This window comes from Vanellus vanellus (genome assembly GCF_965231255.1).
Source record: "Vanellus vanellus genome assembly, chromosome: 11".
Classification (NCBI taxonomy): Eukaryota; Metazoa; Chordata; class Aves; order Charadriiformes; family Charadriidae; genus Vanellus; species Vanellus vanellus.
The window spans coordinates 9,049,298-9,065,823 of NC_138916.1; the positions used below are offsets into that span (position 1 = coordinate 9,049,298).

At 38.2% G+C, this 16,526-nt stretch overlaps 1 protein-coding gene across 1 annotated transcript in view; it reads left to right on the plus strand.

Moving 5' to 3' along the window:
* The window catches only part of ADAM10 (ADAM metallopeptidase domain 10), a 52,182-nt gene that overhangs the window by 4,753 nt on the left and 30,903 nt on the right, over window positions 1–16,526 (plus strand). Inside the window, exon 2 of the mRNA XM_082488538.1 lies at window positions 5,960–6,110. Coding sequence (XP_082344664.1) covers window positions 5,960–6,110 — 151 coding nt within the window. The remainder of the gene's footprint in view (window positions 1–5,959; window positions 6,111–16,526) is intronic.

The following is a 16,526-nucleotide window of genomic DNA, read 5'->3' on the forward strand; positions in this document are numbered from 1 at the left end:
CCCTAGTAAAAAGTCCTTCCCCAGCTCTCCTGTAGGCACCCTTTAGGTACTGGAAGGCCGCAATAAGATCTCCCTGGAGCCTTCTCTTCTCCAGGCTGAACAGCCCCAACTCTTTTCAGCCTCTCCTCATAGGAGAGGTGCTCCAGCCCTCAGATTATCCTCGTGGCTCTCCTCTGGACACACTCCAGCAGGTCCATGTCCCTTCTTCTGTTGGGGACTCCAGAGCTGGATGCAGTACTCCAGGTGGGGTCTCACGAGAGTGGAGTGGAAGGGGCAGAATCACCTCCTTTGACTTGCTGGTCACACCACTTCTGATGCAGCCCAGGATACGGTTGGCCTTCTGGGCTGCCATCGCCCATTGCTGGCTCATGTTGAGCTTCTCCTCAGTCAGCACCCCCAGGTCCTTCTCCTCAGGGCTGCTCTCCAGCCATTCCCTGCTGAGCCTGTATTTGTGCTTGGGATTGCCCCGACCCAGATGTGGGACCTTGCACTTGGCCTTGTTGAACTGCATGAGGTTGGCTTGGGCCCACCTCTCCAGCCTGTCCAGGTCCCTCTGGATGGCATCCCTCCCCTCCAGCATGTGTACCTCGCCAAGCAGCTTGGTATCATCGGCAAACTTGCTGAGGGTGCACTCAACCCCACTGTCCATGTGACTGACAAAGATGTTGAACAGTGAAGGTCCCACTACTGACCCCCGAGGAATGCCACTTGTCACTGTTCTCCACTTGGACATCGAGCTGTTGACTACAACTCTTTGAGTGCAACCGTCCAACCAGTTCTTTATCCACCGAGTGGTCCATTTGTCGAATCCATGTCTCTTCAATTTAGAGACCAGGATGTCATGTAGGACAGTGTCAAACACTTTGCACAAGTCCAAGTATAAGTGCTAAATCTGAATGCTGTGTACACTCTTTAATGTCCCATGTAAAGGGAACATTTTTTTAAGAGAAATAAGCTCTATATTGAAAACAGCTTGAAAAAGTACAACTGGCTTTGATTACCTTAAAGTTATAAAAATAATTCTTTTAAAGATATGTATCATACATTGGCATTTCAAACCTGCAAATCGGTGATGACGCTTGCAGTTAAAAAGAGTTGTTCAGTAAGTTAGCCTGGCTGCTGAACAATTCTTGATAATCTATTGTCGTATTCTGTGCTTTTTTCCCTACTAAAAAACTTGAGTTGTATTTGAACTATTTGCTTTTGTCATGCAAGTCTTAATCTGAGTGGATTAATATAAAATTAGCCTTTTAGAACAGTACAAGTGTGATTTATCCTCTTAAGGGAAGTTAAATGTCATCTTTTACCATGATTATATATAAACTTAATAGATGTTTGTTTACTTTGGTAAACTTTCAGTATTGTTTATTACCAATCTTCTTTATGTGCATCAAGGTAGCTTCTGTAAGGATTTCCTCCACAATCTTCCTAGACACTGAAGTTAGTCTGACCAGCCTGTATATCTCCAGGCCCTCCTTCTGAAGATGGGGATGACATTTGTCTTCCAGATGTCAGGAACGTGCTCCCCCCCCCCCCCCCGTCACCATAGCCTTTCAAAAAGGTGATAGCCTCAAAATGGCATGAGCCACCTCCCTCGTCACTCTAGGATACATCCCATCTGATCCCGTGGACTTCTGTATATCCAATTCGGTTAAGTGTTCCCTAGATTGTTTCTTCTGGTGCAGGTACTGGTTCACTCCCACAGACTGGGAAGGTTTTGTCTGGTGTGGGGGGAAGTCTTTGTAGTCTTCTCAGGGAAAATAACCTTGCTGAATGAAATGAACAGCAAATCATTTAACATAGACCACCAAACAATTGTTATATGAAGGTGCTCCAGGAGGCTTATGGCCTCCTTATTATCCCATGGGTGATAGGTTTTTTTGCTTTACCTTTACCTAAGCTTGGTTAGAAGGTGAGAATATATGCCTCGGACTCCCTACCTGGCCAGTGGGACTTGTGTAGATACTTTCTTTACAGCTCCCTGGGGATGCTGAAGAGCTGTAGACTCTCATACACAAAAATCTTTCATGGGGACTCTCACCTTGCATTTGCTGAAATGCTCTGCCTAGTTCTGTTTAAAGTCCTTCCTTGTATTTAGTTCTAAGCCCATGAGAATAAAGCTTCATCTCTGGAGGGTTTTTGTCATGGGGAATGACACATCTAGTTTAGCAAGTCTTTAGAAGACTGTCCTGTCAGGTTCAAAGGCCATTCTGTTGTCAGTCTTGGATATCTGTCTCCTAAAGGGTTCCTGTCCACTAGCTTAGTGTTCAGATGAAGTATAACATCAATTTATTCCACTAGGTTGCCTGGAAAGGCATCATGCTATCTTTGTTTGGTTGATGGTAGAGCAGCTCCCTTTAACTATTTCGATGTGCTCGTGGTTCAGTGTTCCTTACTGCAGGCTTTCTGATCGTATCCTTATTTGAAAAGGTCTTTGTCTTGCAGTCTGTATTAAAAAAATACTAGTTTTTCAATGACAACAAAATAACGACAATAGTTTGTCATAGAGGTTGAGATCTCTGTGTGCGCTATTGTATCAATTTCTTGGCATGCACTTCTCACATTCTGTGATAGACTTTCTTTTTGTTGTGGAATCTTCTAATTACAAAACCTGGAGCAAACAGTTGTACTTGCCCCATGCACCTTAGTGAAGTCTTCATTCCAGTTTAATGAACTTTTGCCAGGGGATCCTGTAAATTCTTCTGTTACCAAGGTTGAGTTGCTTACTAAGCTACTTTTGTGAAAAGATAATCACTTTTGATATCTAGCTGGTTTTATTAGAAGGAGATTGCATATCAGTTGCAGACTTTGAACACTGTAGCAATGTTAAGGTTATACATGCTTCTGGCCATGAAAGTAAACATTCATTTTGAAGCCCTGATTTCAACCCTGGCTGAAGTCCTGAGATAGCATATACTCCAGGTGATAAGAGTGTTGTGTTAAGTGTTCGCTATGAGAGTACTTAAAACAAAGAGTTTTTTAAGTTTTGGAGAAAGGGAAAAGAAATAGCATTGTTTCGCTGTGTGATCACAGAAAGTGTATACGTTTTGGTTAAGAAAAAGGGGTTTTGCTTAAAACCCTCTGCTTTTGCTTAGCAGAGAGAACAGTTACAAGGCTTCTTAATGTCAACAACCTTTTGCTGTCTTGTCACAGTAGTTAGCACTTAAAAACTATCCTTTGTGACTCAGTTGTGCAGTCTCTCAGCTTTCCACATGGTGATGAGACCTGGATAGCATGCAAAGTATTATTGGGTCTTCAGTAAGTCGTCATGCTTTAAAACTTTTTTTTTTTTCTAGGTGCCTGAAGCTGTTCAAAGAGTACCTTGCAATACTGAGGAAAAAAAATGGCCAGTAACAGTTCAAGGAATATTATTAAAAGACTCCTACCACAAAAAGGTTGAAGATAATTTAACTTGTTAAATAGTCTTGGGATTGTGGAGCACAAAAGTTTACATGTTCTGTGGCGTACTAAGTCCTTAGTTTTGATAAAGTTTTTGAAGTGAGTTATTGGTATCATATTCTAGATTTAGGTTCATTTTAAAATGAAGACTTTAGCTGAGTTTTAGCTTACATCAGTTAATTTTGAAGCATGTTTTCTTTAATGGGTCTTTTGGATCACATAACTGGAAGTGGAAGGCAGGTACCTGTAGTCAGGCTAATGTATATTGCGCATTGGTTTGATATAACAGGTGGACTCGATCTAATCTTGTTTGGTTTATAGAGGTTCTCGGACCATAGGAGGAGTTTCTACTTCATTTTGTGGGATTATGTTGGAAGCAATCAGAGAAGCATCAGACAGGGAGAATATCCTTCATCTTCAAAATTCCTCATGCTTGTTGCTGAAACTTTGGGTTCATCCTGTGTCTTATTCAGATTAGAATTCTTGTAGACTTGCTTAAATCACACATTTTATAAATGTTTAAGACACCCAAGAGGCTTCTGGAAAGCTGGGTGAGAATAGACTTGTATTTTGAGACTGAGTGTGAGAGGAAATTATAGTGAAGTTTTGTTATCGGACTGTATTTGTAGTCAACAATGAAGAGCCAACACTTGCAGAAGCCTAAAGTACTGTGAGGAAATGCGGTTTATCTGCAGTATATCATTACTTGAATTTTAAAAAGATATGGCAGTATCTTGTGCACATTGCTGCTAAATGCAAGTGATGCATTTGGAAGTATTAATTTACTTGGTCATCTTTTGTGTTGCTCATTGGCGGTCAGGCATCCTAATCTTCCTTGAAAAGAAACATAGGCACTGAGAAATTGGTATTAATTCAAAGAAGACCCCATGACAATAAGTACAATGAAAAGCAAATTTGTATTTTTGTTTATAAGATTGTATTCTTAGTGCAATAACAGATTATTTTTCTTTGTGAAAATGTAACAGTACTGCTGCATAATCTGGTTTTGAAACCAGAACCAGTGAAATGATCTCGGTCTTGACTGTAGATTCTGCATATAAATATCTAAATTAATTCCTTATGATTGGATATTTTAAATAGAAACTGTTTAAAAACTGTTTTTCACTGTGTATGTAAAACATACCATGTGCACTACCTCCATTGCAAAGACACAATGGCTTGCTCCACAAGTTGTTGTGTTTTGTTTCTTCCTGTTTCTCCAGGTTATTTTCTGCTGTTGGAAGTTCTATCTTTATTGGTCTCCAATCACAGTTACTGAATCACTGTGTTTACTTTTGGCAGGTAGATGAAATATTTTTCATGTGTAGTGTTTGATATCAAAGTGCAGTAAGACTTGTGAAGGGTATCAGTGTTGAATGTGCAGAGGCGGGAGACCTAGGTGGTGGCCAGAATATGAAAATATACTACTTGTGAAATACGTGCTATACTGTCAATTTCTTGTGTATACATTTCTATGCTAGCTTGGGATACACTAACTAATAAGAAGGTGAATCCTGGTTAAAATCTGTGTACTTATTTGGAAGAAGTGTCCAAAATTAGAATTAACCAAATGTCTGTAATGCATATACTGGCTCCTTGTCTGGAGGAAAATAATGCTCTGTTAACTTCTTTACAGTTTCGGTTCTTGTGATTACTGGCCTGTTGGCTGTTTGGTAGGCAAAAGTACATCTCCGCACTATGTCTGACAGGCATCTGGGCAGCACAAGGAGTTTTCTATCCTGTTACTGACCTACTAATGCTAACCTTGGAGTAAAAAACACTGTGTTACAGTAAAATGTCTAATGTCTAGTGTAAATAAAGAGCTGATAGGGTGGTCCTCCGTATGCATATTATAGCTCTTAAATACCGGTGCCTCTGGTCAGTTCTGCATGTCCCTTCCTCCATCAGGATGGGAGGACCAAAGTCTTTCCCCATTTTCTGTCATGCACTCTTAATGTGAGTCAGAAATATCACCTTAGAAGGAAGTGTCCAAGATAGACTGAACTGAACCTACATCTTTGGAAGTAAATCTTTAATAAAACTTTTCAATGTGATACAAAATTTTATGTTGCTGCGTGGCATGATTGGGTCTTAATTTTTCTGGATATTTGGCATGTGGACTGTCAACATCCTGAGCAGATACTTTGGTGTTATGAGTACAGGGTGAAGCTGGAAGTGGGATTCTTCTAGGGAACCAGAGGAAAGATCTCCAGCTGTTGCACTTTTCGTGTTTGGATCAGGAGTGTTTCCTCTCAAGCATTCCTGTCTACAACGATGTAGTTCTAGAGTAAATGAACTCTACTCCTTTTAATTGAGATTGAAGTGGAAGATGCCTTCCAAGGTCCACCTAACGCACTCTGACTGCAAGTGTGCATTCAGTCTGCGGGACCAGAAGAGAATGAATCTGAAGCATACAAAGAAGAAAAAAGAAAGCTAAAATGCATATAATGTAGAAGTTGGGTACTCATCACCAGTTGTTTTGCACTACAGATCTGCTGTACCTGGTTGTAACCTCGGTAATGTCTCAGACATGCTGAACCTTACTTTTTTCTCTTTTCAGGCCAGTATGGAAATCCTCTGAATAAGTACATTAGACATTATGAAGGATTGTCTTACGATGTGGATTTGTTACACCAAAAACACCAGCGTGTCAAAAGAGCAGTATCGCATGAAGATCAGTTTTTGCGCCTCGATTTTCATGCTCATGGAAGGTTAGTGATACTTTAAAAGGTATTTGTTTTAAATATTTTACTCGTGTATATATTTTAATTATAGTGAAATGTAAACAGTCATCAAACTAATGTTAGCTAGAATATGCTAAAATGCAGTGCTTATAGTTTCTGTGAAGTATTTGCTCTGATGTCCAGTTTAAGTGTGAAATTGTTGCTCGTAATCACTCATGCAAACTTCTAGTGGCCACTATTAATGCACTTTGAAGCTTAAACAGTGGAATCATACTGGGAACAGAATGGTAGTTGATTCTGAGTTTATAATGCAGTTTTGGCATGTTTTTTTACAAAAATTATGCCAAACTGCCTGAAGAGATTTAATTGAGAAAAAAAAATTTCAAATTTAATTTGAAACTACAAAATAGGCCAAAAAAGTGTTCCATTTTGTGTGTAATGGTGTCACCAGTTTTCTGTGCTGTTATGGAATTTAGCAATTTTTTGACTTGGGGAAAACGTAATTCCTGTTACAAGACTTGCTGTGCCTTGCATTTAACATGCAATTGTAAGATCCAGTACAGAAGTTAGGTATTTGGTGTGAGCAACTGAAGTGTAATTTGTAGGTTTCACTTAGGAACATCTTTTTGTACTTGAGAATTGCCCCCTTTTTGTATAACTGAGGAGAAACCGGAAGAAAGTTAAAATACTTGTGTCTCTATCTTTGTTTCTTTGACTCCCTCCTTTGCAGCACTACTGTCTTAATATATTGTAGGAATATGTAATGCCTGTGCTTTTCTAACTATTTCAATTACAATTTAAGTCATTAGCACTTGATAAATAATTGCTACCCATATGTAGAAACATGGTAAGTTTGACAGAGCAAAGGTAAAACCAGGTCTTCTCTGTGTTTGGAACATTGTTTTATGAGTGAGCATTCTGCTTCTGTGCTAGCTTGAAATTTCTTAGAGGAATGAAGTGGTGTTACTGGAGGTGTGTGGTCTAATGACCAAGTTTCAGTGCATGCTCCCAAAAGGTTAGCGTTGGGGTTGTATTTGTAACTGCTGTAGAATTGCAACCCAGATCCTCAATTTGAACTTTTGTCCTTAAAACCACATTTTTGGGTCTGATTTTTTTTTTTAGTCCAGGGAGTTTTATTATTTAAAGACGAGTCATATTGGTGCAGCCGCTGCTCACAGGCAAGCTCTAGTCTATGCTATTAAATTGTTCTAATAAAGACTGCAGAGTAGAATGTTTCAGAGGCTCCTTATATTGTAAGCATCTCCACTTTTAAATGAGATCTCCAGCAAGGTTGCAAGACAGTGAAAATTAGTTTCAATCTAATGCTGCCACTCTGAAGCTGCAGGCTGGTGGTTAATTTAGGCTTAGCAAAGTGTGTGCTGCTGCAGAGAGGAACTGGACTGACCGCATTCCCAGAATCATCCCTTGTGCTGGCACTAGTAGTCTTCAAACCATGCAGAGAATAGGACCCGGGAACTGATCCAGCTGAAAATTATTTGGCAAAAAGAATAATCAGTATGACTTGAAAGGGTGACGGAAGGAGGATGAGACTGTTCTTTCTGAGAGCAGTCCATGTCTCAGTCCACTTAAGCAGGTTCATCTTCTCCTTGGTAAAGATTCCATAATACTCTTCTGTAAAACAGAGCTCTCAGCTCAGCCTGTGCATACTATCTGTGTTAATAAGGTGGGCTGAAAATCCTTATTGTATAAAAATGTTAACCATACCTACAATAATGACGTCTACAAAAGATTTATTCTCTAACTTCATGGATCTTAGACACGCCAGACCTTAGACAAACAGGTTTATAAAGATTTTGATAACAGCTCCTCTTACTCATAGAGAGTGTTGGTGTTTATATGTGGAATTGATTTTAAATCCCCATGCTCTGAGGCACAAATCCATCATTAACTGAGGAGCCTGAATGGAAACTTACTATAAGGTCAAACCAGTCCATAATTTAGGATTTTGGTAGTTTCCTGTGATACATCTAACACTTCCTGCCAAAGAGAGGGCTATTGACAGGCTGTAAATTTAATCCATAAATTCCTGTTAATCAGTCTGAGTGTGTTCTTACAAAATATTTCATTTTTCTTTAAATTTGAATTAAGGATCAAGTGAATTGTGTTTTACTTCATATGGTCTATTCAATAGCTTTGAAGGTGTTTAGCAGTTTGAAAAACTGTGTAAATAGGATTGCCTTTTTGTAGTTGTAGCTAGTTTATTGTGAATAAGTGTACGTAATCACTGAGTGACAACATTGAAACCTTTCTATCAAATATTCTGATTACTTTGTGCTAAAGTAGGAAATAAAGCTTTTACAAAATACTTAAACTATTTAGATTTAGCCCATGGACTCTTAAAGTGCTGTTTTATATAAATACAGGTGATGAAACTTAAAGGCATTCAGTCAACATAAGGTTTGAGATTCTGAAAATTTAAACCTGATTTTTTTTGGATGGCCTTATACCAAATGGTTAGTTAAGACTTTGTCCAGGTGCAGTGGTTTATTGGCATACAGCTGTCCAACTTGCATGTCCTTAACTTAATAAAGATAATAAACAGCTGCTACTTGTGAGTACCGAAATGATAATTTTCTGTTTTGAGCTGGCTTCTGATAAAATGTCTGTCTTCTGTAGCCAGGACACAATGGAAAAACTGTCCTAATATTTATTGCCATTCCCTTCTGGAAACATTACGTGAAACTAGATGGACCACAACAGTTCTTACACTATCTCTGGTACCAGTATGAACTTTATAAACTTAATCTTTCTGTTTGTGCTAGAGGAAGCACCTGTTGGTCATGGGGCCAGTCAAAACGGGAAAGTGATTTGGTTGGTTGTTTTTCAGCCAGATTAATTCATCATTCAATTCAGTATATAAGCAAATTTGCTGCAAGAAGAAAGGGTGCAAAAATAAGTAATGTGGTAAGAAAGAAGACGCAATGCCACCCTTTTTAGTGGCAGTGCTGGCACATGCCAGATTAGCATTCATCAAACTTATAGTTTTATTGTCCAGAAAACAGCTAGTAGCTACAAGTATTGTGTGATTGTGTGAGTAGCATCTGTTCTTTTCAGCAGCTGTTTGGATTTAAGAACTGAATTTCACAGTACCCTTCTATTGAAGAAGAAAAAAATAAAACAAAATTTAAATATTGTTTTTATGCCAAGTTAAAGTGACCATTTAACCATGGACTAATAACAGTTTAATAATGAAATAGACACTGTAATGATGGAATTAAACCCAAAGCTACCTTTTTTCACACCAGACTCAGTAGTTCTACAAATGGGTGTATAACATGCCATCACTGAGAAACCGTGCCTTTATTTAACCTTCATCTGAAAGTTAAATGCCACAGAGTATACTGTTAAGAACAGAAATTTTTCAAAACATTTGTTGTTGGGTAATCTAAAATACAACTTATGGCAGTTGTAATGAATTAAACCAAACCACCCACTATTCAATGCTGAAACCCTAACTTAATAGGACAGTTAAAATTGCTGAAACTAAGCTATGGATACCTATTAATTCTTTTGAATCATAAACCGTGTAGTTTAGATGAGTTGACATTATTGCTTCACCAGTGGTGCAAATTGTGCTTCTTTCAAAAATGCTTCAAATTGGAAAGAATAGAAAGTTTTGAAACAATCCTGGTTATTTGTCAGAGCTCTTCCACCTGCCGGTTTATATTGAGTGGTTTAGTGTGAGTTAATTTAAAGTGCCCTTTGAGTCCAGGGAAGGTTCGTACAAAGATAATGAATGCACAGTGTTAATATTAAGTGGTTGAGTTCCTGGTGTAAAGTAGCTTTTGAACCCACTCCACAGCCCTCACCCCCCAAAAAAACCCAAACCAAAAAAACCCACCCCAAAATACATGGAATGATTCATAGAAAAGCAATGACTTTGGCACCAGATTGTTAAGGAATTTAATATGCCATAACTTTCTTTTGCATGTCAAGGTAATGTCAGTAGTTTTGAAAATGAAGTTGGAACATCAGTAAAACTGACAATATATTTTATACCCAGTTTTGGCTTAGTCACAAAATGCGTTCTTGCACTTGTTCAGTTAGTCAACACCACCCTTCCCATACACAGGAGTTGGAAAGGTGTTTTTGTCACTTTTTCAGTATAAATATTTGCAATATATTAATTGTAGAACATCTTAAACCGAATTACTGTCAACTGTAGAAGGTCAGCAATATACCAGATGCTTCATTTGTAGTGATTTAATTTTGAGGACAGAGCTTGAAAAACTTGCCTGACATCTGATATTCTCTGAACTATATACCTTTTTACCTAGTGACAAAACTCTGAATTCCTGAGACCCTGATGCATTCAGAAGAATAGAGGAACTTTATGTAGTGTTTAGCTGTATTGTCAGTCAACTTTTTACTTAATGCAATCCTAATAACTTAAGGTTTCTAATTTTTTCTTCATTTGTCTTGTTAATTACCCATCCACACCCACTTGCAGTCTTTCTCCTGGATTAACTGATGACTCTCACTTGGGAAAGTTGCCTGTGCTACTTGAGGGAACAGTTGAATTTTCAAGTGGTACTTGAACACATAGTAACCCCTGCTTATTACTAAATTAAACATAGATTGAGAACTTCTTTCAGATGTTTTGCAATTTAGTTACCCTTTTTTCCTTAGATTTTTACCTAAAATTTTATTTAAAAAAAATACTCAAAGTTATTAAGTTCAGAGACATTTGTTGGGAATATATGGTCTATACGTGGTCCTTATAATAGGAAAACTATTACTGGAAATGCTTGCAACTTCTTTGTAAGCCGTACAAATAAAAAGGCCTTTCATATGGTTATACCTGTGAATCTTAAAGCATTCACTTGCTGAATATTGTTAGGTTGTTCTATAAAACCTGAGATAGTTTAAAAATGTGCCCTTCACTAATAAAAATGCTTCTCCTGTTTTAATTTGGGCTTACAAGTCATGGCTGCTAAGTCTAGATTCTTTTAGCCCAGCATATTCAAATCTTAAAGACTAGCTCAATATGGGGTTAAAATAATGTAAATATTAAATTACTATGTCGGTGCAACCGGAATAACCTGTTCTTCAGCCTCCACCACCTTATATGGTTCATCTGGACTCAAAAGCTCTTTCTTCTACTGTGCTTCAGAATGTTACGGGCTATTACATTTTCAGATCAGTCTGCATAAATGGTCTGCCGGTTTGCATTATGATAGTCAGAAACATGAATACCTTCTAACTAATGGTGAAACACAAGCTTTGCTTCCACTGCATTAAAAATCAGCCATACTGGTTGGTTGTAGTGATCCTTGGTGACCATTAGAGGTTTTCCTTCTCTTGTTTTCTTATTCACCGGCATGTTCTTGCCTACTGCTCTGTGTCACTACACGAACATACCCCTATGTATTCAAACAAGCATGCGTCCAGCTCTGTTCTGCAACTTTAGAACTACAACAATAGGTGGTTTTTGGAGGGTAAGGAGTTTAGAAAAATCTTCTTATCCTATCCTTCTTGGGTTTGTATGGGAAGGGAAGGAGGGAGAAGAATTTTTGTCTTTGTAGTTCTATATAAAAAGGCTAATAGTGTGCATGTGCCTAACATGGCCAGTCCAGTGGGGCACCAAGATTTGGTTGTTACTACTTAAAATAACTTTACAGGTAAAGTGCCTATCAGTGTTTTCAAAAGTGGCACTGGGTGCCTGGAGTCCGGAAGGTGCTGGAAGGCAAGTGTCTGCTTGAGTTTGTTTTGCCTGGTCATGTCAAAGCGCTCAGAGTAGCGTTTGATCAATAAGCATCTGGAAAAAACTGCGTCAGTCTCACTACTGCTACTAGTAGCATGCTGCGTGTTACAGTATGTAACCTTTTTTTTCCTGTAGTTAAGGAGAAGATTTTCTACACTGTCTTTATTATTAAGAAAACGCTGTGTAAAACTATAATATGTTGCAGAGTGACCATGAGATTCAGCTGCTAGGTAAAAAAATGCTTTAACTGCCACCCAGTTTGGAATAAAGTTCAATAAATGATTGATTCTTAAATACTCTACTATCTTTTACAATGTTTTGTATTGAGCAGAGGAACTTTAATAACAATGAGAGCTTGCATATTGGGAAACTGTGTGGTTTTGGGTCTTAATCTGTCCTCACCGCACCATTTGGCAAAGCTTATTTGTGAAGCAGTGAATGCTGATTGGCTTAATGTTAAATTTTCCCTGTGGGTACCTTTTTCCATAATTATTTTGAACAGCTATCAGTAATACAGCTCAATACGGTTGAGCTTTCTGGTACAGTCATGAATGGCAGGAATGAAGTTTCATGAAATTTCAGAGTTCTTAATTAAGGATTTATTATTATTATTATTAGTTCTATAGTAATCTGTAATCCTTTGTATTGCCTTCATTATTCAGAGCTATTAAATGTTTTTGTTTAAATAAGATAATTGTTGACTGGTTTTGAGTGGGTTATAAAAATGAAGCAGGCTACCTGCACGGAAATCATACTCGATATGTTGAATTTCAAAGGGGACATCCTGAGCATGCTGCTGTGCTGTCTGAGTAACTGAGCTAGCTAGTTACACTTGGATTAGAGGACTTCATATTGTGACCTTCTGTTTTTTGTTCAACCCTAGATGTTCTTTTTATGGCTTTTATTTTAAAATACTTTTGTAATTGTGCATACAACATAGTACTCAATTCATGAAATGGCTTTGTCTTCTACATTCTGTGAGTCTGTTAAAACAGAGCAGATACACTGCTACTGGACTAATCCGAGAATTTATGTTGTGTCTGTTTCAGTTCCATGTGCACTTAAACACCCTCCTAAACAGACTAACTTCTTAAATAGGTTGTTTTGGTAGTCATCAAATAGGACTGACTGGTTGGCTTCTGTGGGACTTATGTGAGTTATTTCCATGAGTTTTACTAAGTGAATTTTTTGCAAGCTTCGCTTACTACAAGTCATTTTAGGCTGTCCTGAATTTGAAAAGATAAAAAATAAAAATCTTTAGTTCTTACTGTAGTCTTTTCAGCTTTATTCAGTGCTCTATGATCTTTCTTCCGTCATCCTCTATCTGTTGTACCTTTTAAGTTATGTACCTTGACAAATAACTTGCCAGGGAAGAGTCTCACTTTCTACATCTGTTTTGTTTAAAAAACAAACAAAAAAACCCCCAAACAACACCCCCCCCCCAAAACAAAACAAAAAACAAACAAACAAAAAAAAAACCAAACCCACAACCCCCCCTCCCCCCCCCCAAACTAAACAAACAAAACCCACCAAAACAAACAAAACCAAACCACCCTATGTTGGTGCTTGTAGGTAAAACAATTTTATCTTGCAGAGAATTGGGAAGCAGGGACCTGAGTTCTTACTCATCTTTTACGTGAAATTAATCTAAAAAATACTTTAGAGGGTGGGATCTGTGGGTGGGATCTGTGGGTGGGATCTGTGGGTGGGATCTGTGGGTGGGATCTGTGGGTGGGATCTGTGGGTGGGATCTGTGGGTGGGATCTGTGGGTGAAATGTCTTGCATGGGTTTAAATACAGTGAGCTGGAATATGTGTAGCCCTCGGGGGGGAAAAAAGGCATTTAGTGTTTCATTCAGGTTTATCTGGGAAACGCCTGGTACAGTGGCATCGGACTGGTGAGATCGCCCAGCTGAGGCACAGGGTTTGCCAGCTGTACTGCTAAAATGGGTATTAATGCCTTGGAACTTTGCTCCTTGGGCAACAAACTTCAGTAGACATAGCCATGTTCTTAAAATGAAACAGTAGACTTAAATGAAGGTGCTTAAGCTATGTGCTTCGTATGTGCTTGTATGATCAGCTAGCAGATTTCTTTCTACTTCTTTATTTGTTTCACTAAGAAAGCTTCTTTCTAAACTAGTTTCTTAGTTTGAATTCATGTAGTAACTTTGCCTTGTGATTTTTACATCTTTGCCTGTTTTTTTGAGCTCATGTCTTTGAATTATGTTAGAACATGGCACTGCATATAAATATTCAACTTTATGTAAATGCAGATGGGAAGGTTGTTTTGGATAAACAGGAAATGAAGTGACAGAATTTGCACTTAACTTCTTTGAGAAGTTTTACTGAAAGTGAAAAAGAAATCAACCCTGGGTAAAAACTATTCTGCTCTTAAAAATCTATACACCATACTCTTCAGGACAGAGGGATACTTGGCTGACTTTCTTAGAGTGTAAATTAGCCAACGTGTCGCAACTTGTAATCCTACTTGGATGGTTTCTGTGATCTGAGCTAGCTTATGCGTTTGCAGCTACGTATATCAAGAATAACCAGTGGCAAATTGTTTAGGATGAAGGCTGCATCCTCAGTTGTGTTCTTCTAGAATAACAAGCTAAGCAAGTTTGACTTTTGAAGGTCAGGAAAGAAATCTCTGAACAATCACAAGTGCCACCCCAGAGGCATTGACGGAAAACAAACATAAGCTGCAGGCTTTCTAGCTGGGATTGCTGGGTGTTGCAATGCTCTAGAGATTATTTTTTAGATAAATACTTACTAGAGGATCATACCCTCTATCTGCATCTAGGTGGGTAATAGAAAGAATGATAAACCAGCAGACCCTATCATATGTTCTTTCAAAGATATGTTTTCTGTAGTTTCAGTAGCAGGACCATGGGAATTGTCAGTTAAATGATGATGAAGTATGTTCTATAGGTTTAATAGTAGGTGAAAACAGTGTGAAAAATAATAATGTCCATAAGCGTGGTGGTTCTGTAGGCTTAGCTTGTGAGTAGTTTAAACCGTCTGTCAAGTTGTTAAGCTGTCTTCTATTTAATGTAGTTCATGGTTAGAACGACTCTGACAGTCTGTGGGAACCAGGTTTTGATTTTGGTATGCCTCATATGGAAGCAGTTAGAAAGAAGGGCTCAAATTATTATCCCCTTCAATTTGTCAGAGAAGAGAGTCTTTGACTTCTTAAATGGGAAAGTAAAGATAAAAGACTTGCATCTCAAGCAGAGTTGTATCTTCTGGATCCTGACTTGTGAGGAGGCACAGCTGAAAAGATTTTTCAGGTTCCTACTGAGAATAAAAGAGGACAAACCTAAATGGGCTCTCCTTGTACTGGAGTCACATTCCATACTGCCACCAACCCATCACTCTCTGTTCCCTTTTCCCAGCCACTTCTTTCAGATGTGGAGTAACTCCTCCGCCTCCTTTTTTTTTGTTTAATTAAAAAAAAAAAAAATCTCCTCTGGTCACTGAGTGATTCTGTCTGCTCAGCCTGCCGCTGGTTGCAGAAGTTTGGCTGAGGAAAGGTAGGAAAGGGAAAGCACTGAGTGCCTGTTTGCGTACCACTGATAATAGCTCTTTCTGCCAGCTTTGGAAAAGTCTGTGGACTCGCTATCAGTGTGTCAATATATTGGACATTTCATCATGGCAAAAATCACTGATCTTAGAAGGTAACTCATACTAAAATGAAATAGAATAATATATTAAGCATTAGCTCTTACATGTACACCTTTATGTTCATTTTACCAAGTGCTGTCAGTATATACACACAGCTTTTTTTTTTTTTTAAGTTCTTGCTCTGCGATTATAGGATTGACATAACTCAAGTGTATGGGAAACTACTGGGTTTAGCTAAGTGTGGTGCTCTCAACTGTTGGGTTTTTTTCCCTTTAATTAGCACTGAGTTGCTATGTTACATACTTGCAAATCTGACAGTCTCCATGAGTTAAGCTAAAGTGAAATAAAAATCTACATCTTGATAGTCCTTAGATTACTGCCATTAACGAATAAGATGTAGTTTATTATCAAAGCAGATAAAGTTTTGCCAAAAATTCTGAATTCAACCAAACGAGCAACCATACAGTAACCAAGTAATGGTCTGTTACTGCATTGGTTTTCAGATACATGTAAGACAGAAGCAGTAACAAATAAGCAAGGTCAGAACTCTGTCTTAATTGATTTATTTCTATTCTAGAGACCACTACTGCTGGGAAATGTCTTGCGCTAGGTAGTAAGTGTGTAAATAAAAGCAGCATTATTTTTCTGGAAAGAATTAATCTTTTGTCTGGTGTGTAGCTAGGCTAGGGGATAGCTTAGTTTACATGGGTACAGGTGCTGGCACAGAAAACTCAATGCATGCTGTAGAAATGGTAATTACCAAAAGGCTTATTTGAAGCTTCTTTTTCTTCCATTTTGGCTAGTATTTAGAAACTATATTCAGGAAAGATACAGACAAATTTGTTGAACTACTCTGGAGGCTCATGTCTTCGGAAGAATTCATGATGTTACTGGAAAGTAACTTTAAGCCAGGAAAGAAAACTGAGATGCATTCTTTCCCACATCATTTTGAGAAGGATAGTGACTAGCTTGTATTCCTTTCAAGAAAGGGGAAGAAATACTAGCTCTGAAGAAATTTTAAGTAAATAGTAGGAAAACTTCTATATTGGGTGAGATACTGAAATGGATTTTGTAGGGTCTTTTGAAGTTTCTTAC